Here is a 21,332-nt window from a genome sequence, read left to right as displayed (position 1 = left end):
ATATAAAGATTTAGACTTAGGAGTTGGAAGGAGAGAAAAATTCCTCTGAGATCACATCATTTGGAGCTTTCTAGTTCCTTAGGACAAAAAAAAAAAAAAAGTAAATAAAACTCTCAAGTTGTTCTTGAACTCAGTCTGTCTCTCAAGTGCTGGGATTACAAATACTCACCAACAAGCCTGGTTCTCAATATATATATATATATATATATATTTTTGTTGTTGTTGTTTTGTTTTGTTTTGTTTGTTTTTTGAGGCAGGGTTTCTCTGTGTAGCCTTGGCTGGCCTCGAATTCACAGAGATATGCCTGCCTCTGTCTCCCAAGTGCTAGGATTAAAGGCGTGAGTCATCATGCCCAGCTCAATTTTTGTGTGTGTGTGTGTGTAGCCTTGGCTGTCCTGGACTCACTTGTAGACCAAGCGGGCCTCGAACTCACAAAGATCCATCTGCCTCTGCCTCCCAAGTGCTGAGATTAAAGGTATGCGCCACCACGCCCAGTTTTTTTTTTAAGTTTTGAGACAGGGTTTCTCTGTATAGCTCTGGCTGTCCTAGAACACACTCTGTAGACCAGGCTGGCCTCAAACTCAGAGATCCACCTATCTCTGCCTCCCAAGTCCTGGGATTAAAGACATGCACCACTCTGCCCTGCTCAAAATAATTTTTTGTTTTTGTTTTTGTTTTGAGACAGGGTTTCTCTGTGTAGCCCTGGCTATCCTGGAGCTCACTCTGCATACCAAGCTGGCCTTGAACTCACAGAGATCCACCTACTTCTGCCTCTCGAGTGCTGGGACTAAAGGCATGCACCAGCACTGCCTGGCCTCAAAAAAAAATTTTTTTTTGAGACAGGGTCTCTCTGTGTAGCTTTGGCTGTCCTAGACTCGCTTTGTAGACCAGGCTGGCCTGGAACTCACAGTGATCTGCCTGCCTCTGCCCCTGGAGTCCTGGGCGTAAAGGCGTGCGCCACCACACCTGGCTCAAAATAATTTTTTAAGAATAAAAATTATCCTTGTGCTTTCTTTCTTTTTTTTTTTTTTAAAAAAAACAGGATTACGTATTTATTTATTCTTCTTATGTACATTTGGTATTTGGCTTACACTTATGTCTGTGTGAGGAAGTCGGATCCACTGGAACATGGGTTACACAGTTGTAAGCTGGCACGTGGCTGCTGGGAACTGAATCGGGGTCTTCTGGAAGAGCAGCCAATGTCCTTAACCGCTGAACCGTTCCTTCAGCCCCTCCCTGTGCTTCCTGTCAGCCATCTTGTATAACCCACCGTGGTGAGAAGCATCACAAAAACAGGCAGACCAACAGCGCCGGAGCACAAGTCTATTTCAGGAGACCAGAGCATCAGAGTGCTAAAGCAGCCGGTGGGTGTTCCTGTACCAGGAACAAAGCAGCTTCCTGCTGCTCTGGAATCTGCTCCAGCAAAGGTCGGGCAAAGGCCTGCTCCATCTGTACCGGAAGAAAGAAGAGACTGGCTGACATGAGCACTGCAGGGACAGCTGCTACCCAAACCCATCCCCTCCCTCTCAGGGGAGCCCTTTTGAGACAGCAGCGTCAAGGCCCCACTGGAGCTGAACTCACCTGCACTGTGATAAGATTCTCCTGGGTGTGGTTAGAGCTCGGGCTCTCCTCCCAGAAATGCAGTGTTGCCTGGAACTTGGGTGGGGGGCCCTGGCCCTGGAAGTACTGGGCCAAGTCTGAAAGAAAAGCAGTCAAGGATTGGAAGACGGAAGAGGGAAGGCAGGCAGGCATGACAACGTATGTCTGGAACCCCAGCACTCAGGCCGGGGTGGCAGAGTCGCCACAGTATGAAAAGCAGCCTTTTCTACTCTGTGAGTTTCAGGCCTCCCAGAGTGCTGTGAGGGAGGGCTTGCCTCAAAGCAGAACCAAAACCTATAGAGGGGCTGTCTAGGAAGTCAGATGCAGGAAAAAGTGGGAATGGGGTAACATAGACACCAAGGCCAGAGAAGCCGCAGCCCCGGTTACCAACCCCGCTATTGCTTGCGTAGTCCCCTGACACTAGGACACCATGGTCCTAGGACGCCCACACTCTGTCCTCTGTGTTCCTTGTTCCGTGGTCCTAGGACACCCACACTCTGTCCTCTGTTTTCCTCACTTGGCTCCTATGCTCAGATTTAGAGGCTGTGACTAGAATCTCAAGAGCGGACAGGAGGACAGGAGAAAGGGGCGGTCTTAGGAGACGGCAACCATGTGGTAGAGACTGTCTTGGCTATTCCACAGAGCTGTGGGCTCCAAGATGTGGAGAGATGGTCCTGAGGCTCAAAGTCTGTGCTAACTCATTTGCACACATTCATAGAGCCATGTCTCCGTGTGACAATGCTTCCCCCCCAAAATGTATGAGTCTTGTGCTCAACTCCAACTGAACCTCAGCTACCAGGGCCGTGGCCAGGGAAGCACTGCCAACGTGGACCACATGACTGACTGCACACGATGCGTCTCACACACTGCAGGGATGCTATGCGGTGAGGGTCTGCTGGCGGGCAGGGTAGTGGGGGAACCCAAGTTAGGCCTAGGGGACAATGAGGAAGGGAAGGTGCCAAGATGGCCATACCTCTGCAGAAGCAGGTGGTCCTGAAGAGTTCCACACACTTATTGCTGGGCAGCAGGTGAGGCCCAGGCCCAGGTGGGGCCTCAGGTGCGTTCCAGGAGATGGGGATGGGGCAAAGGCGCTGGACAAAGAGGCCTCTGGAGTTGCTGGCCACCAAGATGCCTCTGTCAAGCTGATTCAGCAGGCGCTGGGTAGGCTCCGACTGGTCAGGTTTGGGAAACACGACCTGGAGCATGCTGCCCTCTGAGGCCGAGGGCTCAGCCACAAGCCGACAGTCTAGGCTGTGCACACGGGTCTCACCCACCACACGGCCACTATAGATGAAGGTGAGCAGCAGCGAGTAGTCTGGGTGGGGACGGAAAAGCTGAGCTGCACCGGGTGTAGGAGGAGCCTGAAGGCTGGTAAGAGGCCCTCTCCCCAGGCTACACCTGAGCAGCACAGGGCTTTAGAAAAAGACGTTCCGTGTGGGAAAACTGAGGTGCAGAGCAGGAATCCAAGCAAGCATTGGGAAAGACAAGGTTGCAGGGCGCAGGTGCTTCCTGAGTCAGAGCGGGTGCCTTTGGGCTGATTATGTGGCTCAGTTCAAATGGTTGCCTGTCATGCACAAAGCCCAGGCAGAGCATACTCCCCAGCGCTGCGTAAACCCTCAGACCCAACATGGTAGCAAACGTCTATGATCCCAGCACTCGGGAGGATCAGAGATCCAAGGCTGTCTTTGGATACACAGTGAGCCTGAGGTCAGTCCAGGCAATATGAGACTGACTTAGGAAAAAAGTCTCCTCCTCCTCCACATGCATGCTTTCCTCCCAACACAGAGGTTTTGTTCTTGTTTGTGTGTGTGTGTGTGGGGGGGGCGCGGTACAGCTTTCCTGTCACCTAGGACTCACTCCTTTGTGATAGGAGTGACAATGCTCACGGTTGTGCTGTTTACAAGAAGGTCTCACAGACTGGACTTTTCTGGATGATAAAGAAATGCGTTTCAGTGTGGCTGTCCAAGGTGCTTTTAATTTTTTTTTCCCTAAGGGAGAAAAAGCTCTACAAAGGACCATCAGCCGCATGGACCGTTCAGTTCCTCTAGGAGAGAGCCGACCCCAGCCTTGTGAGCCCTAGCTGGGTAGACAATGCAGGCGAGGCCAGAGGCAGCAGCAGAGCCGAGAGGAAGGGAACCTGGAAGGGCCAGGAAGGCCACGCACCTGAGGTCAGAAGCAGTGGATGCTCCGTGAACACAGCGTCCTCCTGCATGGCAGCTTCAGCTGTGCCGGCATCTGCAAGGGAGGCAGAGGTAGTGACCAGAGTGAGACAAAAGAGCCTCAGAGAGAAGCAGCAACAGAGACACGGAGGCAGGAGAGCCGGTACCTTCCTCCAGCTCGGGGCTGCTGTCGCCACCGCTGCTGCTGCTGCTGCCGCCGCCGCCGCCGCCGCCGGTGCTGCCACAGTCTGGGTGGTTTGCAATCCCATTGGTCCTCGCCTTTCCCTACAGACACAACATCTATCACCGCACGCCTCTGCCTCTTCGGTCTACCTACTCCCCTTCCCAGGCTTTCGGATCATGGAGGGAGGCCTGGAGCTGGGGACAACTGAGAGCCGAGCTCTTCTTTACCTTCCTCTCTTCCCTCTCAGGTGACACAGAGCTGTGATGTCGCTTTGATGTCACTTTCTGGGTTCTTGGTTGGGCTGTGGGAATGTTGCAGGTAGAGAAAAGTTAGGGTCGTCTTTACAGACAAAGATGGCGGGGAAGAGCTGAAGCAACAAAAAAGCTGGGCAGGATGGAGCCCAGGAGGGCCGGTCAGCCAACAGAAGGCTCTGGTCTCCTTCCTTAGCCAGCAGCCGGGCATGGGGACACTCACTGGGGAGGGCTCCTGGGGGCAATATCCGATACACTTTGTAGGGTTCAGCAACATCCATGCGGCCTCTCTCAGGAACCTCCTCAAATTCAGCACTCTTGTTGAGGGCACAGCGCAGGCGAGTCTTCCAGACAGCAGGGGTCCCTATGTCTCCCTCTTTGTGCTTTTCCTTAAACAGCGCCCAAGCCTAGTGAGAGACAGAGTGAAGGAAAGACAAGTATTACATGCTCCAGACGTCCCTCTCCCCCCCCCCCCCAGAGACAGGGTTCCTCTGTGTAGCCTTGGCTGTCCTGGACTCACTTTGTAGACCAGGCTGGCCTCGAACTCACAGCGATCCACCTGCCTCTGCCTCCCGAGTGCTGGGATTAAAGGCTTGCGCCACCACCGCCTGGCTCAGATGTCCCTTTAAATGGCCGATCGCACAGGCCCTGAGACCAGAGGAGCCTGCACTGGACTTGTATTCTGTTTTTGTTTTTCCGAGACAGGGTTTCTCTGTGTAGCCCTGGCTGTCCTGGACTCTCTTTGTAGATCAGGCTAACCTCGAACTCACAGAGCTCCACCAGCCCTCTGACTGACCCCCCCAACCCTCAAGTGCTAGGATTATAGGCATGTGCCACCTTGCCTGGTGTATTCTGTTCTTGACAGCCTGAAATCCTTAGTAATTTTTGACTGTGGCTCTGAAAATGACCTAGCTGGCTCTATTTCCTAGCATTACCTTTTTTCCAAAACCCAGACAGACAAAAGTACTTGGTGACAAGCAAACACACCAGGGCAGACACCGTCCTTTCCTTGAGGGGATGGTGGCTTCAGGCCCTCCCACCTTGAATATGGCAGCATCCTGGTCCTCTCGGAAGTCTTGCTTGCCCGCGTGCTTCCACGGAATCCGGAACATGGTCTTGGCAGCGTCATCCCAACACACCCCTGCGAACTGCCCGCTTTCTACCTGCTCCACCATCCAGCTCCGCAGCTTTCGGGTGCAGCGTGCTTTGCCTGAGGCCATCCTAGGAAGAGGAAGCAGATAGAACTATTTTTTAAAATTTGAGACAGGACCTCACTATGTCATCCCAGCTGGCCTGGGACTCACTATATAGACCAGGTTGCAATTAAAAGTCAGAGATCCAGCCGGGCATGGCAGCACACGCCTTTAATGTCAGCAGAGGAAGAGGCAGGCTGGACTCTGTGAGCTCGAGGCTAGCCTGGATTATAGAGAGAGTTCCACGACAGCCAGGGCTGTTACGCCGAGAAACTGTTTCAAAAAAACAAAAACAAAGTCAGAGATCCGCCTGCCTTTGAAGTGCTGCCATGGCCAGGCAGAGCAGACAACTTGGGAAACACCTGCTAAACCTGCGACCACTGGGGCCAGCTTCCCGGAACAGCCCGTCTCCACAGACCCTCCCATGGTCTCTCAACACTCTTGGAGGTAGAAACTATGTCTTAAAGTGTCTTTTGAACATTCCAAGTTATTACCCCTGGAAGGAAACCTTTGGACATTGAATGTCTTAATAAGCTGAGGTGTTAGTTTAGGAGAAGTCCCTTAGTGACCTGCTCCTGGTGACAGACTGTAGCTCCCAAGCGGCTTGCAGGGGCAACATCTGCTTTCGAGGCCTCTCTCCCCAGCCCACCTAGCGGTTCAAGCCCATTCTCTCTCTTCGCTAGAGAGGTAGGTGGAGCAGGAGCCGGGGGCAAGGGCGGAGCTGAGGCAGAAGTAGGCAGGGCCCAGAGGCAAGAAAACAAAGGCCAACCGAAACCCAGCCAAGGGCCTTCCCCCACAGCTAAGTTGGTAGCACCCCTCCTGTCCCCAGGCCAAACCTACTTTCTGATTCACAAGCTTCGGACTTCTCGGGCACAGGGGCCCTGGGACCCCTCACCAGCCTCGACTCGCTGCCCATGCAGCCGATCCTCCTCCGGAGTTGCGCTTACCTGAGGGGCGGAGGATGTCCCCGGCTCAGCTTGTTCTAGGCTGTTTCTGATCTCTCCTCCCCTTTCTACAGTCCCCACCCTGAGTTTCAGTTCTCCTCCTGGGAGGCGCAGTTCCTAGAAATCACGTGGCCTGAGTTGCAGGTCAAACCGTCGCCACCAGGGGGTAGCAGCGTCTCGGGCTGTCCGCGGCGGCGCCTTCCCGGCATGGTTCTGACGGGACTCCGGCTTCCTCCCAGAACCACTCCCGGGGCTGAGCGCCACCTGACCTGGAGGCTGATCTGTGCGCCCCAACAGTGCCTGGTATAGGTTACCTCACACGGTAGCCGAGTTAAACCAAGTGAAAAAGGAAGCAGAGCCTATGCCAGGCAGGCAGTTAGATGTGGAGGGTCTTTTGCTCATCCGTTGTTTCGAGTCCAAGGGGTGGCGGGATGGTAGGCTGTAGAGGGCCCTTGCGACAAGATTGTTTGCTTACCCCCTCCCTTTCCCTAAGGCCCCTGGCACGCTGAGGCCAGGAAGAAGGACCACTAAGAGCCTAGGCCGTAAGATGCCTCTTTATTGGTGCTGGAGCTGTTGCGGAGGGCAGGGTCGCGAAGCTCCACCAGGACCCGTGCCCCTCCGCTACTTCCGCCTGCGGGGGATACTCTGTCCCAAGGGTACTTCTTCTGTCAGTTTCTGCAAAGGAGGGAGGACAATGGTATTGGAGACCTGGATAGCCCGTGAGAGGTGGCTTCTGGAAGGGAAGGCTGGGTGTGAGAGCATCACCTGTAACAGTCGGGCCTGGTAGGCAGGAGGGTCCTCTCCTTCCATTGGCTGGGGAGGGACGTGCAGGTATCGTACAGTGGCCGTCTCCAGCTCCTCTACTCCATACAGGGTTGCAGGGTCCAGCGAATGGGCGTTGACGAGGCTCACAAGGTACTCTTTGTAGTGTGCCCTGAGGGGATGAGGCACAGAGGGCTTATTCTTCTGTTTATTATTAACCCCGTGAGCCTAAGACGTTGTTGGCCAGCAGGACTTTAATTTTTTAAAAAATGATTTATTTATTTAATAGATATGAGTACCCTATCTGCAAGTACACCTGCACACCAGAAGAGGAGCTACCATGTGGTTGCGGGAATGGAACTCAGGCCCTCTGGAAGAGCAGACGGCATTCTAAACTGCTGAGCCATCTCTCCAGCCCTGTCTGTTTTTATTGTGTGTATGTCACCCGCACCCGAGCTCACGTCACAGTGCACATGTGCAGGTTGGAGGGCAACTTGTGAGTTGGTTTTCTCCTTTCACCGTGTGGGTTTGACCCCCATTCTTGGCACTAGGCACCTTTATCTCCACAGAGTTGTCTTACCAGACCGTACTGGGCTTTTTGTCTTTTTTTTCCGACAAGGTTTCTCTGTGGAATAGGCATGGCTGTCCTGGACATACCGGGATTTACATGAACATGACAGGTGATGCTCCTCTGCCTGCTGTACTCACAGGCAGTGTCAACTCTTATTGCTCGGTGCTTGCTACTGCCCATCCACGCCCTTGCCCGGTAGCCCCGCCCCCGCTCCCCATCCTGCTCTTTGAAGGATCAAGTGGCCCCAGAGGCCCCTTCCTGTGGCCTGGGCAGCCTAGGCCTCCTCCCGCCCAGCTCCATGCTCCGGCAGGCACTCACTGACAGAGGCCTGCGTAGCCTGGCGGAGTTTCCTTGCCACAAGCTTCATCACTGAACCCAGTGGGAACTTCTTTCTGCTCCATCACTCGGCAGCCACCTGAGAGGAAGGAGGGAAGGGGACACTTTGGAAGGGGGCCAATGAGCCCAGGGAGCTCTGCTTGACCTGTAGGATTCAGAGGCACAGTGACTCAGAAACAGGGTGCTGCCCTACTTTTCACCAAAGTGACCTATGGTCCATAATCACAAGGCCTTTTATTTGGGGTGGGGGGGTCGATAACATGACTATAAAGCTTTAGCCTGCCTATCACATGCTCTTTTTGTTTTTGTTTTGTTTTGAGACAGGGTTTTTCTGTGTAGCCTTGGCTGCCCTGGACTCACTTTGTAGACCAGGCTGGCCTCAAACTTATAGAGATCCACCTGCCTCTGCCTCCCAAGTGCTGTGATTAAATGTGTGTGCCACCATCACCTACCCTGTCACATGCTCTTTTTTAAAAACATTTTTCTGTGTATGAGTGCTCTGTTTTCATGCACACCAGAAAGGGAAATCAGATTCCATTACAGATGGTTGTGAGCCACCATGTGGTTGCCAGAAATTGAACTCAGGACCTCTGGTAGAGTAGCCAGTGTTCTAAACCGCTGAGCCATCTCTCTAGCCCATGTCACATGCTCTTAAAACTGCTCTTTCCTCGTTGTTATTTAGCTCTTGCACAGCCAACTTATTTTCTGGAGGCCTTATCTCTACTCAGAGGGAAAGTAGAATCTTACTCAACAACTTTTGCTCCCAGTACAGAAAATAAAACAGTAGCCTTAAACCTAGAGCAGCTGGCAGGTGTCATTAATTACTCACGAAGTTAATTAGCCAATTTTAACCCTTAGAGAGGACAGGAAGAAACTGAAGCGCCAAGTGCTCTAATGATACCTCACGTAACAGCTTAGCCATAAGGTGGCTATTAACTTCATTTCATGGGGTGAAGCAAGCTTGGAGAGGTTAATTACCTTGCCAAAGGGCACACAAATGTCCCCAGATCCAAGCCTCCCCGCTTCTTTACCCATCTACCCACCACAGTGGGAACCCAGCAGGCCATCCCCACTTGAGGGGTTCGTCTGACACTTACCTCCAGGGACTGCCCGGGTCCCAGCTGGAGGCTCTGTATTAAACATGACGTTATTGTCCTGGGGAGTAGACACACATGGGCATTGTTTCCCTCAAGCCAGCCACTGTCCCATTTCCTAGCATCCGGTCACTCCCACTGTTGCCCACCCTGGACCCTTCTCCTTCTAGCAGTCCATACACCCAGCCAGGCTGGCTACCCCTGACCTGCAGCAGTTTCTGCAGCCGAGCAGCAGTCCAATCCCGAAGGTAGAAAAGGCAGTCTCGGGGGTGGTGGCCATGCAGGGACTTTTTCACCCTGCAATTAGGGTCTGGACATTTCTGATAAAAACCCAGATAGGAGAAGGTAGTTGGAAACTGTCAGAACCTCTGTGCAGGGGGCTTGGGAATGAGAGATCAAGGCATTAATGGGTCTGGAACAAGCAGAGGGTGGGGTGGGGGGGCTAGCGTTGGGGGGAGGAGGGATGTTTCCTATCCTACTGACCACTCCTCTTCCCTGGCCTCCGCCCCTCAAGCCTAGCAGCGGCCTCCCACACTTCTCTCCTTTCTACTCTCTGAACTCACATTTTTGGCGTAAAAGGCATTGTAGCAGCCACTGCAGAACTGGTGACGACACTGGGTGCAGTGGAAGTGCATGCAGCCTCCTCGGGCCAGTGCGTACGAGAACTTGCATTTGGGGCAGTCTGTAAGGGGCAGCAGGTCAGGGTGAGGGCAGCACTGCAACCTGGACCCTACTGCCAACAGGACTGAGCAGAGAGGCTAAGTGGGGTAGCCTTACCAATGCCATTTTCCTGAAGGTACATTGCCAGGCCTTGAGCCTGGTATTCTGGGTCATTGGTACGTTTCCAGTTCTGGAAATCCTCACAGCTCCGTCCTCTGTGCTGTTCCTCCCACTGCCAGGAGGAAAGCACGCTGTTCATGGAGGTTTGGCCCCAGGCCCTAGTCTGTCCTGCTGGCCCAACTCCTCACACCCAGTGGTCCCAACCTAGCTACATCACTCAGATCCTAAAATGGTGGGCCACTGTGTTTCTTCTCCTCAGACCACTACGCATTCATTCATAAGCCTTGTTCGTCCCATCCAAACCTAACCTCTTTGTTCCTACTGTTACCACCTTGGTCCAGGTTTTGCTGGATCTTGCTTCGAATACTTGCTTGGGTTATGTACTGTACCCTGCTTCCTCCACCCCATTCTTCACTTTCAAAGTGGAGAGCCACTTTCAGGGAGCCGCCATAGTGCCAGCAGCAAGCTAACCCTGAGGGCTGGTGGCAGGAGCACAGGTATTCCCTGTTATGTTTTGACATTGATAAAAGCTTTGCAAGGACAAATGACATTGTCACTCTTTGGGCTTAGCCTCAAAATGAAAGCCAAGCACCCGTATCCCGCGGCCTCAGGGGCTGCCCACCTCGGCAGCTGGCTCCGCCCATCTACCTGCCATTCTCCTGGTTTTAGCCTTTCAATGGGTTGCTCTCTTTGCTCTAGACACTTTCTGCATGGTTGGCTTAACTTTTGGGGCCAAGCTTAAGCATTCTGAGGAGACATGGCTGGGTGTGGCAGTACACACTGTAATCTCAGCACTCAGGAAGTTTAGGCAGGGCGACTGCAGTGAGTTTTAGGCCAGTTTGGGCCACATAGCAAAGTCTTCTCTCAGAAAACCAAAAATAAGAAGCCTTTCGTTCTTTGTGCATGTATGTGCGTGTGCACCTGTGTATGTATGTGTGTGGAGGCCAGAGTACAATGCCCTGCATACACTTCTTTTTGAGACAGAATATCTCACTGGCCTGGAACTCAAACAGGATATGGTGACTGGCCAACAGGCCCAGAGATCCACCTGTCAATACAAATATACACCGAAGACTTGGCTTTAAGTTTTTCTTTTAAAAGTTAACTAATTTAGGTGGGTGGTGGTGGCGCATGCCTTAATCCCATTACTCGGGAGGCAGAGGCAGGCAGATCTTTGTTGAGTTCGAGGCCAGCCTGGTCTACAAAGTGAGTCCAAGACAGGCAGGGCTATTACACAGAGAAATCTTGTCTCGAAGCAACAAGAAAAACCTAACAAAAAATTAATTTAGTACCAGGCGTGGCTACACACATTTAATCTCAGCATTCAGGGAGACAAAGGCAAGTGGATCTCTGTGAGTTCGAGGCCAGCCTGGTCTACAAAGCCAGTCCAGGACAGCCAAGGCTACAGAGAGAGACACTGTTTGGGGGTGGGGGAAGGTGTTTAGCTGAGTGGTGATGGCACATGCCTTTAATTCCAGCACTCAGGAAGCAGAGTCAGGTGGATCTCTGAATTCTAAGGCAGCCTGATCTACAGAGTGAGTTCTGGGACAGCCAGAGCTACAGAGAGAAACCTTGTCTTGAAAAAAACAAAAAACAGCCAGGCAGTGGTGGTGTACACCTTTAATCCCAGCATTCAGGAGGCAGAGGCGGTGGATCACTCTGAGTTCGAGGCTAGCCTGGTCTTCAAAGCAAGTCCAGGACAGCCAAGGCTACACAGAGAAACCCTGTCTCAAAAAAAAAAACAAAAACAAAAAAGAAAAGAAAAAAGAAAAAACAAAGACGGAATTAATTGTTTGTTGGGGACCATAAAACAACTAGTAGAAGTCAGTTCTCTCTTCTATTATGTGGGCCCTGGAGATAGAACTCAGGAGATCACATCTGGTGACGATACCTTAACCCACTGAGCCAGCTTGCTGGCTCTAACCCAGCTTTCAAGAATTTTATTTATTTAATGTGTACAGGTGTTTTACCTGCATGTCTGTTAACCGTGTGTGTGCCTGGTGTCCAAGTAGACCAGAAGAGGGCATGAGATCCCCTGGAACTGGAGTCACAGACAGGCGTGAGCTGCCACCACGTGGGTGCTGGGAACTGAACCCAGGTCCTCTGGAAGAGCATCCAGTGCTCCTAACCTCTGAGCCATCTCTCCAGCCCCAACCCAGTTTTTTTGTCTTTTGAACAGGTTCTGGGGATTGCACTCAGGGCCTGAGGACTGCATCAAACACTCTAGTGATGACATTCTCTCTCTAGGTCCTGATAGCCCTTTAAGCTTAGAGATGACTGTTTTTTTGCTTGCTTGTTTTTGTTTTTTTCTTTTGAGATGACTGTTTTACCTTCTGCTATAACCTGAGTCTAATCCAGTACCTGGCAATAGCTTAATCAACACTTCTGAAAGGACAAGTGTGACTCACCTGGCGCTTGCAGCGCACGCAGAAGGTCTGGTGACACTGGGGACATGTCGCCTCCAGTTGTTCGCGCTCATATATGAAGCCAAAGGAACACTGTGAGTGTAAGAGCATAGAGCTGTTCAAGACTGGCCCGGTAACACACCCCGCCCCCCATGGCCCCCCATAGCCCCGCCCCCCATAGCCCTGCCCCCCCCCCCCCCCCCCCCCCGCCATAGTTAGCTCTCTTTGCCAGGCCACTCACCTGGGCACACCACAAGAACTTGGGGTCTCGCATGAGCACACCCTCGGTCAGCTTCTTGTGAAACAGGGCATATGCATCCGGGTCTAGGCTCTCTCTGAGCTGGGGACAAGATGCAGAGGTGGGAGATGGGTAGAAGCTTGTTCAAAGCCTAGCCCGCCTAAACCATGGCGGCCGTGGTACCTGGATGTCAAGGGTGGAGAAGTAGCTGAGTAACTGCGTGTCGTCGGTGAGGTCAGGGCGGCCACAGGCAGGGCACACCATATCTGTGATGTGCTTTTCCTTCAGGGCAATGGTGAAGTGTTGGCGGAAGCAGTCAGGACATATGGTGCACTCACAGGAAATCAGGGCCTGCATCTACAGTGGGGGGCGGGGGGAGAAGAGAAAAAGGGGACTCTGCTGTCAGCCCTGGGAAGGGTCAGTAGTCTTGATAATACACAATAATTACACAATTCAGGGATACACCGAAAACCTCAGGTCTAATTAAGTGGGCATGGATAGCAAACTGAAACGCCTAGAGATCCTAGGCAGGCAATGGATGGCAGCTGACGGTGGTAAAATCCAAAGTAAACCAAACATGTCTCTAAAGACATTTACATTAATTAAAAGCCAAAGACCCAGAATGAATGTACAATTGTGTGTATATATACATACACACGTAGAAAAATATATATATATATATACCAAAACCAAAAACCACACAGAGTCAGACTAAGACAGACTGTATTCACATGAAGAACTGCCACCCTTTGACCTAGATTAAGTGGAGCTCAGAATATAATAAAGACCTGTTACCACTCACATAGATATTGTGATGTCAAAGTATTACCACACTGGGTATACAGCATGCATGAAGGCATTCAACCCCCAGTGCTTTGTATATGGTGGCACACAGGAGATCAGCTCATCTAAGATGACCGCTAACCAAGTAGTGACTGGACACATGGGACCCCATCCTAAATCAAGAAGACTCACTGTTGGGCTGTTGATGGTGGCTCTCACCTATACCTGTGATTTCAGTTCCAAGGGACCCTAAACTCTAGTAGTCGTCTCCCCCCCCACCCCCCGCTTCGGTTTTTCGAGACAGGGTTTCTCTGTGGAGCCCTGGCTGTTCTGGAACTCACCCTGTAGACCAGGCTGGCCTCAAACTTAAGAGATCCACCTGCCTCTGCCTCCCGAGTGCTGGGAGTAATTAAAGGGGTGCCCCACCACCAACGAGCTCAGGGTATCTGAAATTTTTTGACCTCCATGGGCACTCACAGATTTGTGACATATACACAAACTTACAAACATACAATAAATAAAAAACGAATCTTAAGCTGGGTGTGGTGGCACACACCTTTAATGCCAGCACTTGGGAGGTAGAGGTAGGCAGATCGCTGTGAGTTCGAGGCCAGCCTGGTCTATAAAGTGGGTCCAGGACAGCCAAGGCTACACAGAGAGACCCTGTCTCAAAAAACAAACAAACAAAAAAAACAAAAACAAAAAAATCTTTACAAAGTTGCTACTTTCTGATGGTGTGACTGCTTTGGTTACATTTTCAAATAACATTTACCTTTTAGAGATATATACTGAGAGCCGTGTGCCACCACACGCCTTTAATCCCAGCACTCGGGAGGCAGAGGCAGGCGGATCACTGTGAGTTCAAGGCCACTGGTCTACAAAGTGAGTCCAGGATAGTCAGGACTGTTACACAGAGAAACCCTGTCTTGAAAAACTTAAAAAAAAAGAAGAGAGAGAGAATGAAATACTGAAAAACCATACAACAGTTGAGATTCACTTCAAAATAACAATCTGTGTATGAGCGTGAGTGAAGATGAGGCATCAGGAAGACAGGCTTTGTGAGGGGAAAGGAGAAAGGAAGCTTATGATTTTTTTTTTTTTTTAAGATTTACTTATTTTATGTATGAGTATACTGTCTTCGTGCACACCAGAAAAGGGCACTAGATCTCATTATAGATGGTTGTGAGCCACCATGTGGTTGCTGGGAATTGAACTCAGGACCTCTGGAAGAGTAGGCAGTGCTTTTAACCACTGAGTCGTCTCTCCAGAGCCCTAGTATATAATTTTTAAAATACTATTGTTATGCTTGCTGTAGTTTAGATCACTTTTTTATTTTTTAATTTTTAGACAGTCTCAATATGTAGCTCTGGCTAGCCTAGTATTCTCAATGTAGACCAGAATGGCCTCCAATTCAGAGATCTGCCCTGCTCTGCCTCCTGAGAACTAGGCTATATATATAGCATACAGCTGGCAAAAGCTGGGCGCTTACAGGTTGGGCCCAGGAGGTCTTTGGTCACTCATGGCTTGGAAGAGGACTGTGGCTCTGTGGCTTCCTAGCCAGGAGCCTAGTGACTTTCCTGCCACATATTCCTACCTGACATGCCAGCAAAGGCCCAAAACAACAGAGCCAACAGACGAAAAGCTAACACCTCAACAACTGCATGCCAAAACAAACCTTTTCTCTTTGTAAGTTGATTATCTCAGGTCTTTGCTGCAGTAAAAGAACGTTACTACAATGTCTGAAGGTTCCAAAACAATTTTTTTATTTTTGGGTTTTTCAAGACAGGGTTTCTTTGTGTAGGCTTGGCTGTCCTAGACTCACTTTGTAGACCAGGCTGGCCTTGAACTCACAGCGATCCGCCTCCCAAGTGCTGGGATTAAAGGCATGCGCCATCACGCCTAGCTTGGTTCCAACATTAAAAAAAGATATCATCATTATTATTATTATTACTATTATTATTTATACAGTGCTCTGCCTGCAGGTACATCTGCAGGCCAGAAGAGGGCATCAAATCACATTACAGATGGTCGTGAACCACCATGTGGTTGCTGGGAATTGAACTCAGGACCCCTGGAAGAGCAGACAGTGCTCTTAACCTCGGAGCCATCTCTCCAGCCCCTCCAGCATTTTTTAATAGGTGTGTTCCTGTTCTTCCTTTACGCTTCAGTGGCATATGGGCCACAGCAGAAGACAAGGCCATCTAGGGTGAGGCGGCAGTCTACTGGAAGCAGTCATTCTATGTCCAGGGACAGTAGGAAGGGGCTTACCCGGTTGCGGGGAAGGGCCCACCCGCACACAGCACATTCCTGGGCGAGCAGCCGGCGCAGAAAGGCCCGGTCATGGCTGTGCTTCACAGCCTCCACCACGTCCACCAGCTCATAGTTCCTGGGCGTCTCCTGCAACAGCGCCAGTGCCAGCTCTGCTCGACCCCAACTCGGGAGTGCATAGACTGCCAGAAGGCGTCGGACAAGGCTCTGCAATGTGATTCCGGGGGGAGACACAGTGGCCGTCAGACCCCAAGCATCTTCTCCCCTCATCTTCTCTTGTTCCTGTAAACGGGATATTGGGGGCCTTGCCTACTCCCAGTACCTGTTTGTCTAGCCCGTCCCAGCAGGGAGTAGGTTCAGGGCCCCTGTCCCACAGGCGCTGATGGAAGGGCTCCAGGCGCTGGCGCTGTAACTCTGTCAGGGCGCGTGCCACATCACCACCGTGCTGGAACAGGGCCTGGAGTGACCCTTCTTTAGGCCCAAAGCCCAGGGACTGGAGCTCCTGCACCTGCGATGGAGGGCAGCGAGAAGATGGTAAGGCAGACAGACCCTGGTGCTCCCCACCCACCCACCCCACCACCTCCAGCTGAATGGTACCTTCCTCCTCCTGGCCCTCACGCACTCCTCTACGGCTTCATCAAGGTTGCCGTGACGACCGAGCCAGGCTTTCCGGGCTTCCTGACAGGAGAAGGCACCCAGCCCTGGATCCTGCTGTCCAGCCAGCTCAGCCACCATCTCCAGGACGTAGGACATCTCTGACTGCAGCCACTGCAGGGGCACCTCAGTGCCTGAGTACTGCAAGGCTGAGAAGATCTCTTCTGGACTGGCACCGGCAGCTTCTCCTTCCTAAAGAATAGCTGTTCCCAGACAAGGGCGGAGGCGCACCAGGGAAACAACACTACCCGCCCTCAGCCTGACCAACAGCGGTTCAGCTGGGACATACAGGTCATGGGACCGGTGCACAGCAGGCTAACTGCCCTTCGGTAAGCATTCAAATCGAGACAGCTATAGCTCACCAGTAACAAGTATCAGAATGCTAATTAGCAAACTGACATCATCCCGGGCCCACGCTCACCTGGATCATGCTCACTAGCTGGAGGCTCTCCTGCCGCATCTTATCTTGGCGTTGTTTCTCCGGGTCTCCACAGGACGTGGATTGGGGGACGCTGAGGTGTGGTGGCGACCCAGGCTTTGGGAGTCCCTTTTCCACAGAGCTGGGATAGGGCTGAAGCGCATGTTGTAGTGGGGCGGGGCTTCGGGTTCGGTTGCAAATAGCACACACCCAGGCAGAGCCTGAGTTGCAGAAGGTGCAGTGATCACAGTACCACACTTGAGGCTGGGCAGAGGAAAGTAAAGCGTCCCCCTGCTGGAAAGGCAGAGAGAATTATGCTATTGACTGTGGGACTAAGGCTCATGACAGAGATACAGAGGATAAGGGAAACCAAAGGAACACAGGGGGTGTGAACCGAATAACCTGAGGTTACCAGGCGTAAATAAAAAGCTGGGAAGACTAAGACAGATTACCTTAAGAGACGGCTGGAAAACACCATCGTGGGAATCTACCACCAAGCTGGGAGGCTGGGCCAGCCGAGGCCGCTCACACATGGCACACAGCACAGCTGCTGCCTCATTCTCGAAGGTACAGCTCTGGCAGGCCCACTGATCCCGTGCAGGCTCAGGCCCCAGGCTCCCAGATCCTTGGGAACCTTCTAGTCCCAGCACCTTACAGCCTCTGGGCTGACTACAGGCCGCACAGAGCACTGCCCAAGGCTCATTTAGTGTGACACAGGCAGGACAGTGCCAGGGCAGACAAGCATTTGCAGGATCCGGGCAAGAAAGAGAGCTGTCTCCAAGGACCAGGGAGGATGAGTGTGGCCGTGGTTGGGACGAGGCAGGGAAACTGTAATAGAAAGGCAGACATGGCCAGCTGAGGTGGAAGTTAGGATGTGAGTCCCCTCACCCCTGTGGACGTCCCATTGTCTAGGTTATGCCATGTAGCTCTGGCCTCTGCGACTGCTGTTCTGTCTAGAACACTCTCATGCTCATAGAGGAGTCAGTATTTAAATGCTTAGCATGGTACCTTAATCAGATCATTCTAGATGTTTACAATACTGCTTGAGCAGATCCTTCAGACAAGGCTGTATCCATCTGCCACCTATCCGCGTGTCACAACACTCTAGTCTCATCACGGCTGCCGCTTGCTTAGTGTTTATGGCATAATTTCCTTGAGGGCTAGGCCGGCTGCTCTCTATGAAGCAGTCTTTACAGAGACCTCGGCACATAACAGAGACTCAAGCCATCTTCAGTTTTCTTCGTTTCACTCTCACCTAGAGCTTAGGTTGGTGGTTTGGTGGGTGCCGGGCAGGGCGTGGCGAACGTGATGAGCCCGGGACGGATGCCCATGGAACAAAAGGTCACAAGCTGGACACGACGCCTGGTTACAGGACGGGCAGTGAAGTGTGCCTGGCGCAGACCCACAGAGAAAGCAGGGACCAGGAGCGGAGCCTGGAAAAATAAAGTCCGAAGAGTGAAACTTAACAAGCATGTGCACTACAGCCGAGATAGGGAGTCACGCTGTGTGCCTATCAGCAGATGAATGGAGGAAAACTTCTACACACACATAACTTTTTTTTTTTAAATGGCTTTTTCGAGACAGGGTCTCTCTGTGTAGCCTTGGCTGTCCTGGACTCACTTTGTAGACCAGGCTGGCCTTGAACTCACAGGGTTCCACTTGCCTCTGCCTCTTGACTGGGATTAAAGGCATGCACCACCACCACCCAGCTCATAAGTAACTTTTGTGTTAATGCACACATACACACATGCATACATACACACACACATGCACGCGCGCGCGCACACACACTGGAGTATTAGTCACAAAGAACAAAATCTTGTTACTCACAGGAAAATGGATGAAACAGGAGGGTACCATATACACAGAAAGACAGGCACCATCTTTATCCCTCCCTTACCATGATGTAGCTCTGGCTGGCTTACAACCCACTCTGTAGACCAGGCTGGCCTGCCTCTGTCTCCCCTGTGCTGGGATTAAAGGTGTATGCCACCTACCATAACAGGTCTCTCCCTCTCTCCCTGGTATGCCACCTACCATAACAGGTCTCTCCCTCTCTCCCTGCCCCGCCCCCGCTAAGATTTATTACTTTTTATTTGTGTACCGCATGTGCCATAGAATTCAAGAGGGTCAGAGCCCCTAGAACTGGAGTTAGTAACTGCTGGGAACCACCATGTGGGTGCTGGGACTTGAACCTGCATCCTCTGCAAGAGCCAACAGGTGCTACTAACCACTGAGCAACCCCTCCAGCCCCCTAAGCAGCTTTCTTAAAAAGACCAGGGGATACAGTTGGAGCGCTGGGTTAACAGTTAAGATCAAGCACCGCTCTTGCAAAGCGTGATTCCCTCCATTTGCGTTAGGGCGGCTCACCACTGTCTGTAACCCCAGCTGCAGGGGGATCGGTTGCCTCTGGCTTCCACGGGCACCTGCACCTACATGCACATACCCACCCGCCCACGAGTGCAAGTTAAAAATTAAAGGAGGAAAGGATCAGGCTACACTTTAGTTTGTTATGTGCTAGGGCAAGCCCCCACACCGTTTTTTACAACATCTGGACCATGGGGGCGAGGGTGACGGGGTAGTGGAGAAGGACTTTTAATCTCTTGAGATAAAGCACAAGAGGATAAAAGAAAACCCCACATTTGCACCAATCGAATGATCTCCCCCATACAGGACCTTACAATACCTGGGGCAGAGGGGAGAGGCCCAGGAGCGATCTCTCTCAAAAGGGGATGAAGTTCTGAGAGGTGCAGCGCCTGAGGAAGAGAGCGAAGAATGGACAAGTCCTGTGGGCACAGACTCCCCTAAATTCGGTCCCTTTGTTTAACAGCACCCTCTCTGCCTTCCTTACGTCATCCTCAACACCGTCTCTGAGCAGCTGGTCCAGTGCTTTCTGTTGTGGGTGAGTATTCTGCAAACGAGATGAAAATTATTCCCACCTTGAGCCAAGTTCTCCCTGTAAGGCCAGATCCCCCAACATTCCAGCTCCAGGGGATCTGAGGGAGACAGTACAACAGAAGCTTCCAGACTGCTGCAGCTACAGAGTTCACCAGCATGGGGTGCCCCCTTCCGCCCCCCCAAGCTTAGGTTGGGCTTCCAGGCTAGCACTTAAAGACCTTAGGATCAGAAGACCCGCTCACCTGCAACAGCAAGCTGAGCTCCGTGCGAAGCAGCAGTACTTCTAGTGTGACTGTGGCAACCTGGTAGTCATCTGGTTCCTCCTGCCCTTCAGGGAAACTCAATCCATCCGGGCGCTCTTCAGTGTAGCCATATAAGCGCAGCACATCCCGGCCGCCCTGGTACACATTCAGGAAGGGCTCACGACTTAGCAGGTCTCCTCCACTCGGCACACCCCCAAGCCCTTTCTGGTCAACCCCCAGAATAAATCTAGCCCCCTTTTCCGATAAGGCACAGGGGTTTCACCTGCACAGCATCCACCGTGCTGCGAAAGACGGGGTTATTAAACTTCACCGAGCGCCAGTACCGAGGCCGCTGTGGGCTGAGGAGGTTGCGACCGTATTTTTCCAGGATGTTCAGAGCCGTGGATAGAGTGTTGAGGTAGTTTCGAGGCTGGGAGCAGTCAGAAAAGCAGAGCAGTGAGCCTAGCCCACCTCTGAGCCTAGGTCCCCTTCCATGGCGCGCCGGGCGGGCTTGGCCTCACCTCCCCATGAGCGTTGCAGCGGACCAGGCGTCCGGCGTCCAGCTGCAGGTAGCGGGCGGCTGGTGGCAGAGAGGTGGCCAGAAGCGGCGTGAGCTGCTCCAGGGGAAATACCTGCGCGGAATCCTGCCTCAGGGCGCTCGCCAGCTCCTCGCGGGCCGCCAGGAAAGCTCGTTCCTCGTCTCCCGGCATCCCGAGTCCGTAGACAGGCTCGGCTTCGCTGCTCTCCGCGGGGGAGGGCGCAGGGCGCAGGTGCGCGCGGCGCCGCAGCAGCCCGGGGTCACTTCAAGCCACCGCCCCGCTCAGCCCTAGCCGCGACCAGGAGTGCCGGGAACAGGAAGTGCTGGCGAAGAGGGCGGGACTGTGGGCCTCTTTAGAGGAAAAGGCGGGGTCAGAGCGACGGAAAAGATTGGATCAGGAAGGGCGGCCAGGTCGCCGCCAATGAGGAAGCCGCGGCCCTGGCTCCGCCCACAGTGCGATGGAACCTTCCCCTTAGAGTCAAGTTCTCTTCTTCACCTTCCCTTGGGTTATCTCCTCCCCTTCCGGAGGGACCCCCCACCTCCGCTGCGATGGGTTAGTCTGTTTTGCCCAAAGCTTTCCTTTATTTCCACAATGTAGTCAGTTCCAGTCCCCAGCGGGGAAGCTCCACCTTACCCGGGACCCGGCTCTGGCCGCCTTTAGCCCGGCTCAGGCGAGTCCCGCTCTCCTCCAGTCTGTCCTGAAGGCAAGGCAGTCCCGTTCCCCCGGCTCCCTTCCATCCTGCCAGGCTTTCCCTCTTCCTACCCTTCCTACACTCCTAGATCCTACTCGGTCCCCTCCTCAAAAGTCTAACCTCAGGGAGCCCACCCCTAGATACCCCCTTTCCTATTGTCCCATCCCCTCCTAGTCCAGTACTTCCCCCTGGACCGTCCTTGTCATAAACTCCGCCCTTCTCGAGAGGCAAGGCAGCCTCTATTCCAGTGTTCGCTGTCCTACGCTTCCCTAGCCCCTCCTTTGGACAACCCCTAGGCTGCTGATCAAGCCAACACCGTCCTT

General features: G+C 52.6%; 2 protein-coding genes across 2 annotated transcripts; both read right to left on the bottom strand.

The window, feature by feature from the left end:
- Positions 1-1,235: 1,235 nt before the first annotated feature.
- On the bottom strand, positions 1,236-5,414 carry Irf9 (interferon regulatory factor 9). Its single transcript, XM_051143123.1, has 8 exons — positions 5,234-5,414; positions 4,417-4,600; positions 4,170-4,243; positions 3,926-4,043; positions 3,763-3,834; positions 2,573-2,914; positions 1,582-1,697; positions 1,236-1,449 (listed from the first exon to the last, which is right to left on the bottom strand). Exons 1-8 carry the CDS (start codon positions 5,411-5,413, stop codon positions 1,345-1,347), a joined length of 1,191 nt encoding a protein of 396 aa, XP_050999080.1. The 5' UTR covers position 5,414; the 3' UTR covers positions 1,236-1,344.
- A 1,219-nt stretch (positions 5,415-6,633) lies between these two features.
- Positions 6,634-20,631, bottom strand: Rnf31 (ring finger protein 31). Its single transcript, XM_051143122.1, has 21 exons — positions 20,301-20,631; positions 20,063-20,209; positions 19,780-19,935; positions 19,491-19,550; positions 19,326-19,395; positions 17,895-18,072; positions 17,092-17,467; positions 16,643-16,933; positions 16,165-16,413; positions 15,890-16,075; positions 15,568-15,774; positions 12,700-12,873; positions 12,520-12,618; positions 12,282-12,371; positions 9,871-9,985; positions 9,657-9,775; positions 9,300-9,413; positions 9,097-9,154; positions 7,982-8,078; positions 7,096-7,264; positions 6,634-7,005 (listed from the first exon to the last, which is right to left on the bottom strand). Exons 1-21 carry the CDS (start codon positions 20,487-20,489, stop codon positions 6,952-6,954), a joined length of 3,198 nt encoding a protein of 1,065 aa, XP_050999079.1. The 5' UTR covers positions 20,490-20,631; the 3' UTR covers positions 6,634-6,951.
- Between the last annotated feature and the right edge of the window lie 701 nt (positions 20,632-21,332).

The sequence above is a fragment of the Acomys russatus genome, chromosome 3 (genome assembly GCF_903995435.1).
Source record: "Acomys russatus chromosome 3, mAcoRus1.1, whole genome shotgun sequence".
Lineage (NCBI taxonomy): Eukaryota > Metazoa > Chordata > Mammalia > Rodentia > Muridae > Acomys > Acomys russatus.
Note: the sequence above shows the minus strand (reverse complement) of the source record. Positions and strands in the feature narration are given on the sequence as shown.

Coding starts and splice junctions, on each gene's coding strand:
- Irf9 (XM_051143123.1), bottom strand. CDS start 5,413: ATGGCCTCAGGCAAAGCACGCTGCACCCGAAAGCTGCGGAGCTGGATG. Junction 3,835..3,925: donor CAGCCCCGAGCTGGAGGAAG/GTACCGGCTCTC, acceptor CCTCCCTTGCAG/ATGCCGGCACAGCTGAAGCT. Junction 1,450..1,581: donor AGAATCTTATCACAGTGCAG/GTGAGTTCAGCT, acceptor CTTCCGGTACAG/ATGGAGCAGGCCTTTGCCCG.
- Rnf31 (XM_051143122.1), bottom strand. CDS start 20,489: ATGCCGGGAGACGAGGAACGAGCTTTCCTGGCGGCCCGCGAGGAGCTG. Junction 9,776..9,870: donor CCTTCAGGAAAATGGCATTG/GTAAGGCTACCC, acceptor TGCCCCTTACAG/ACTGCCCCAAATGCAAGTTC. Junction 7,006..7,095: donor ACCAGGCCCGACTGTTACAG/GTGATGCTCTCA, acceptor CCTCCTTTGCAG/AAACTGACAGAAGAAGTACC.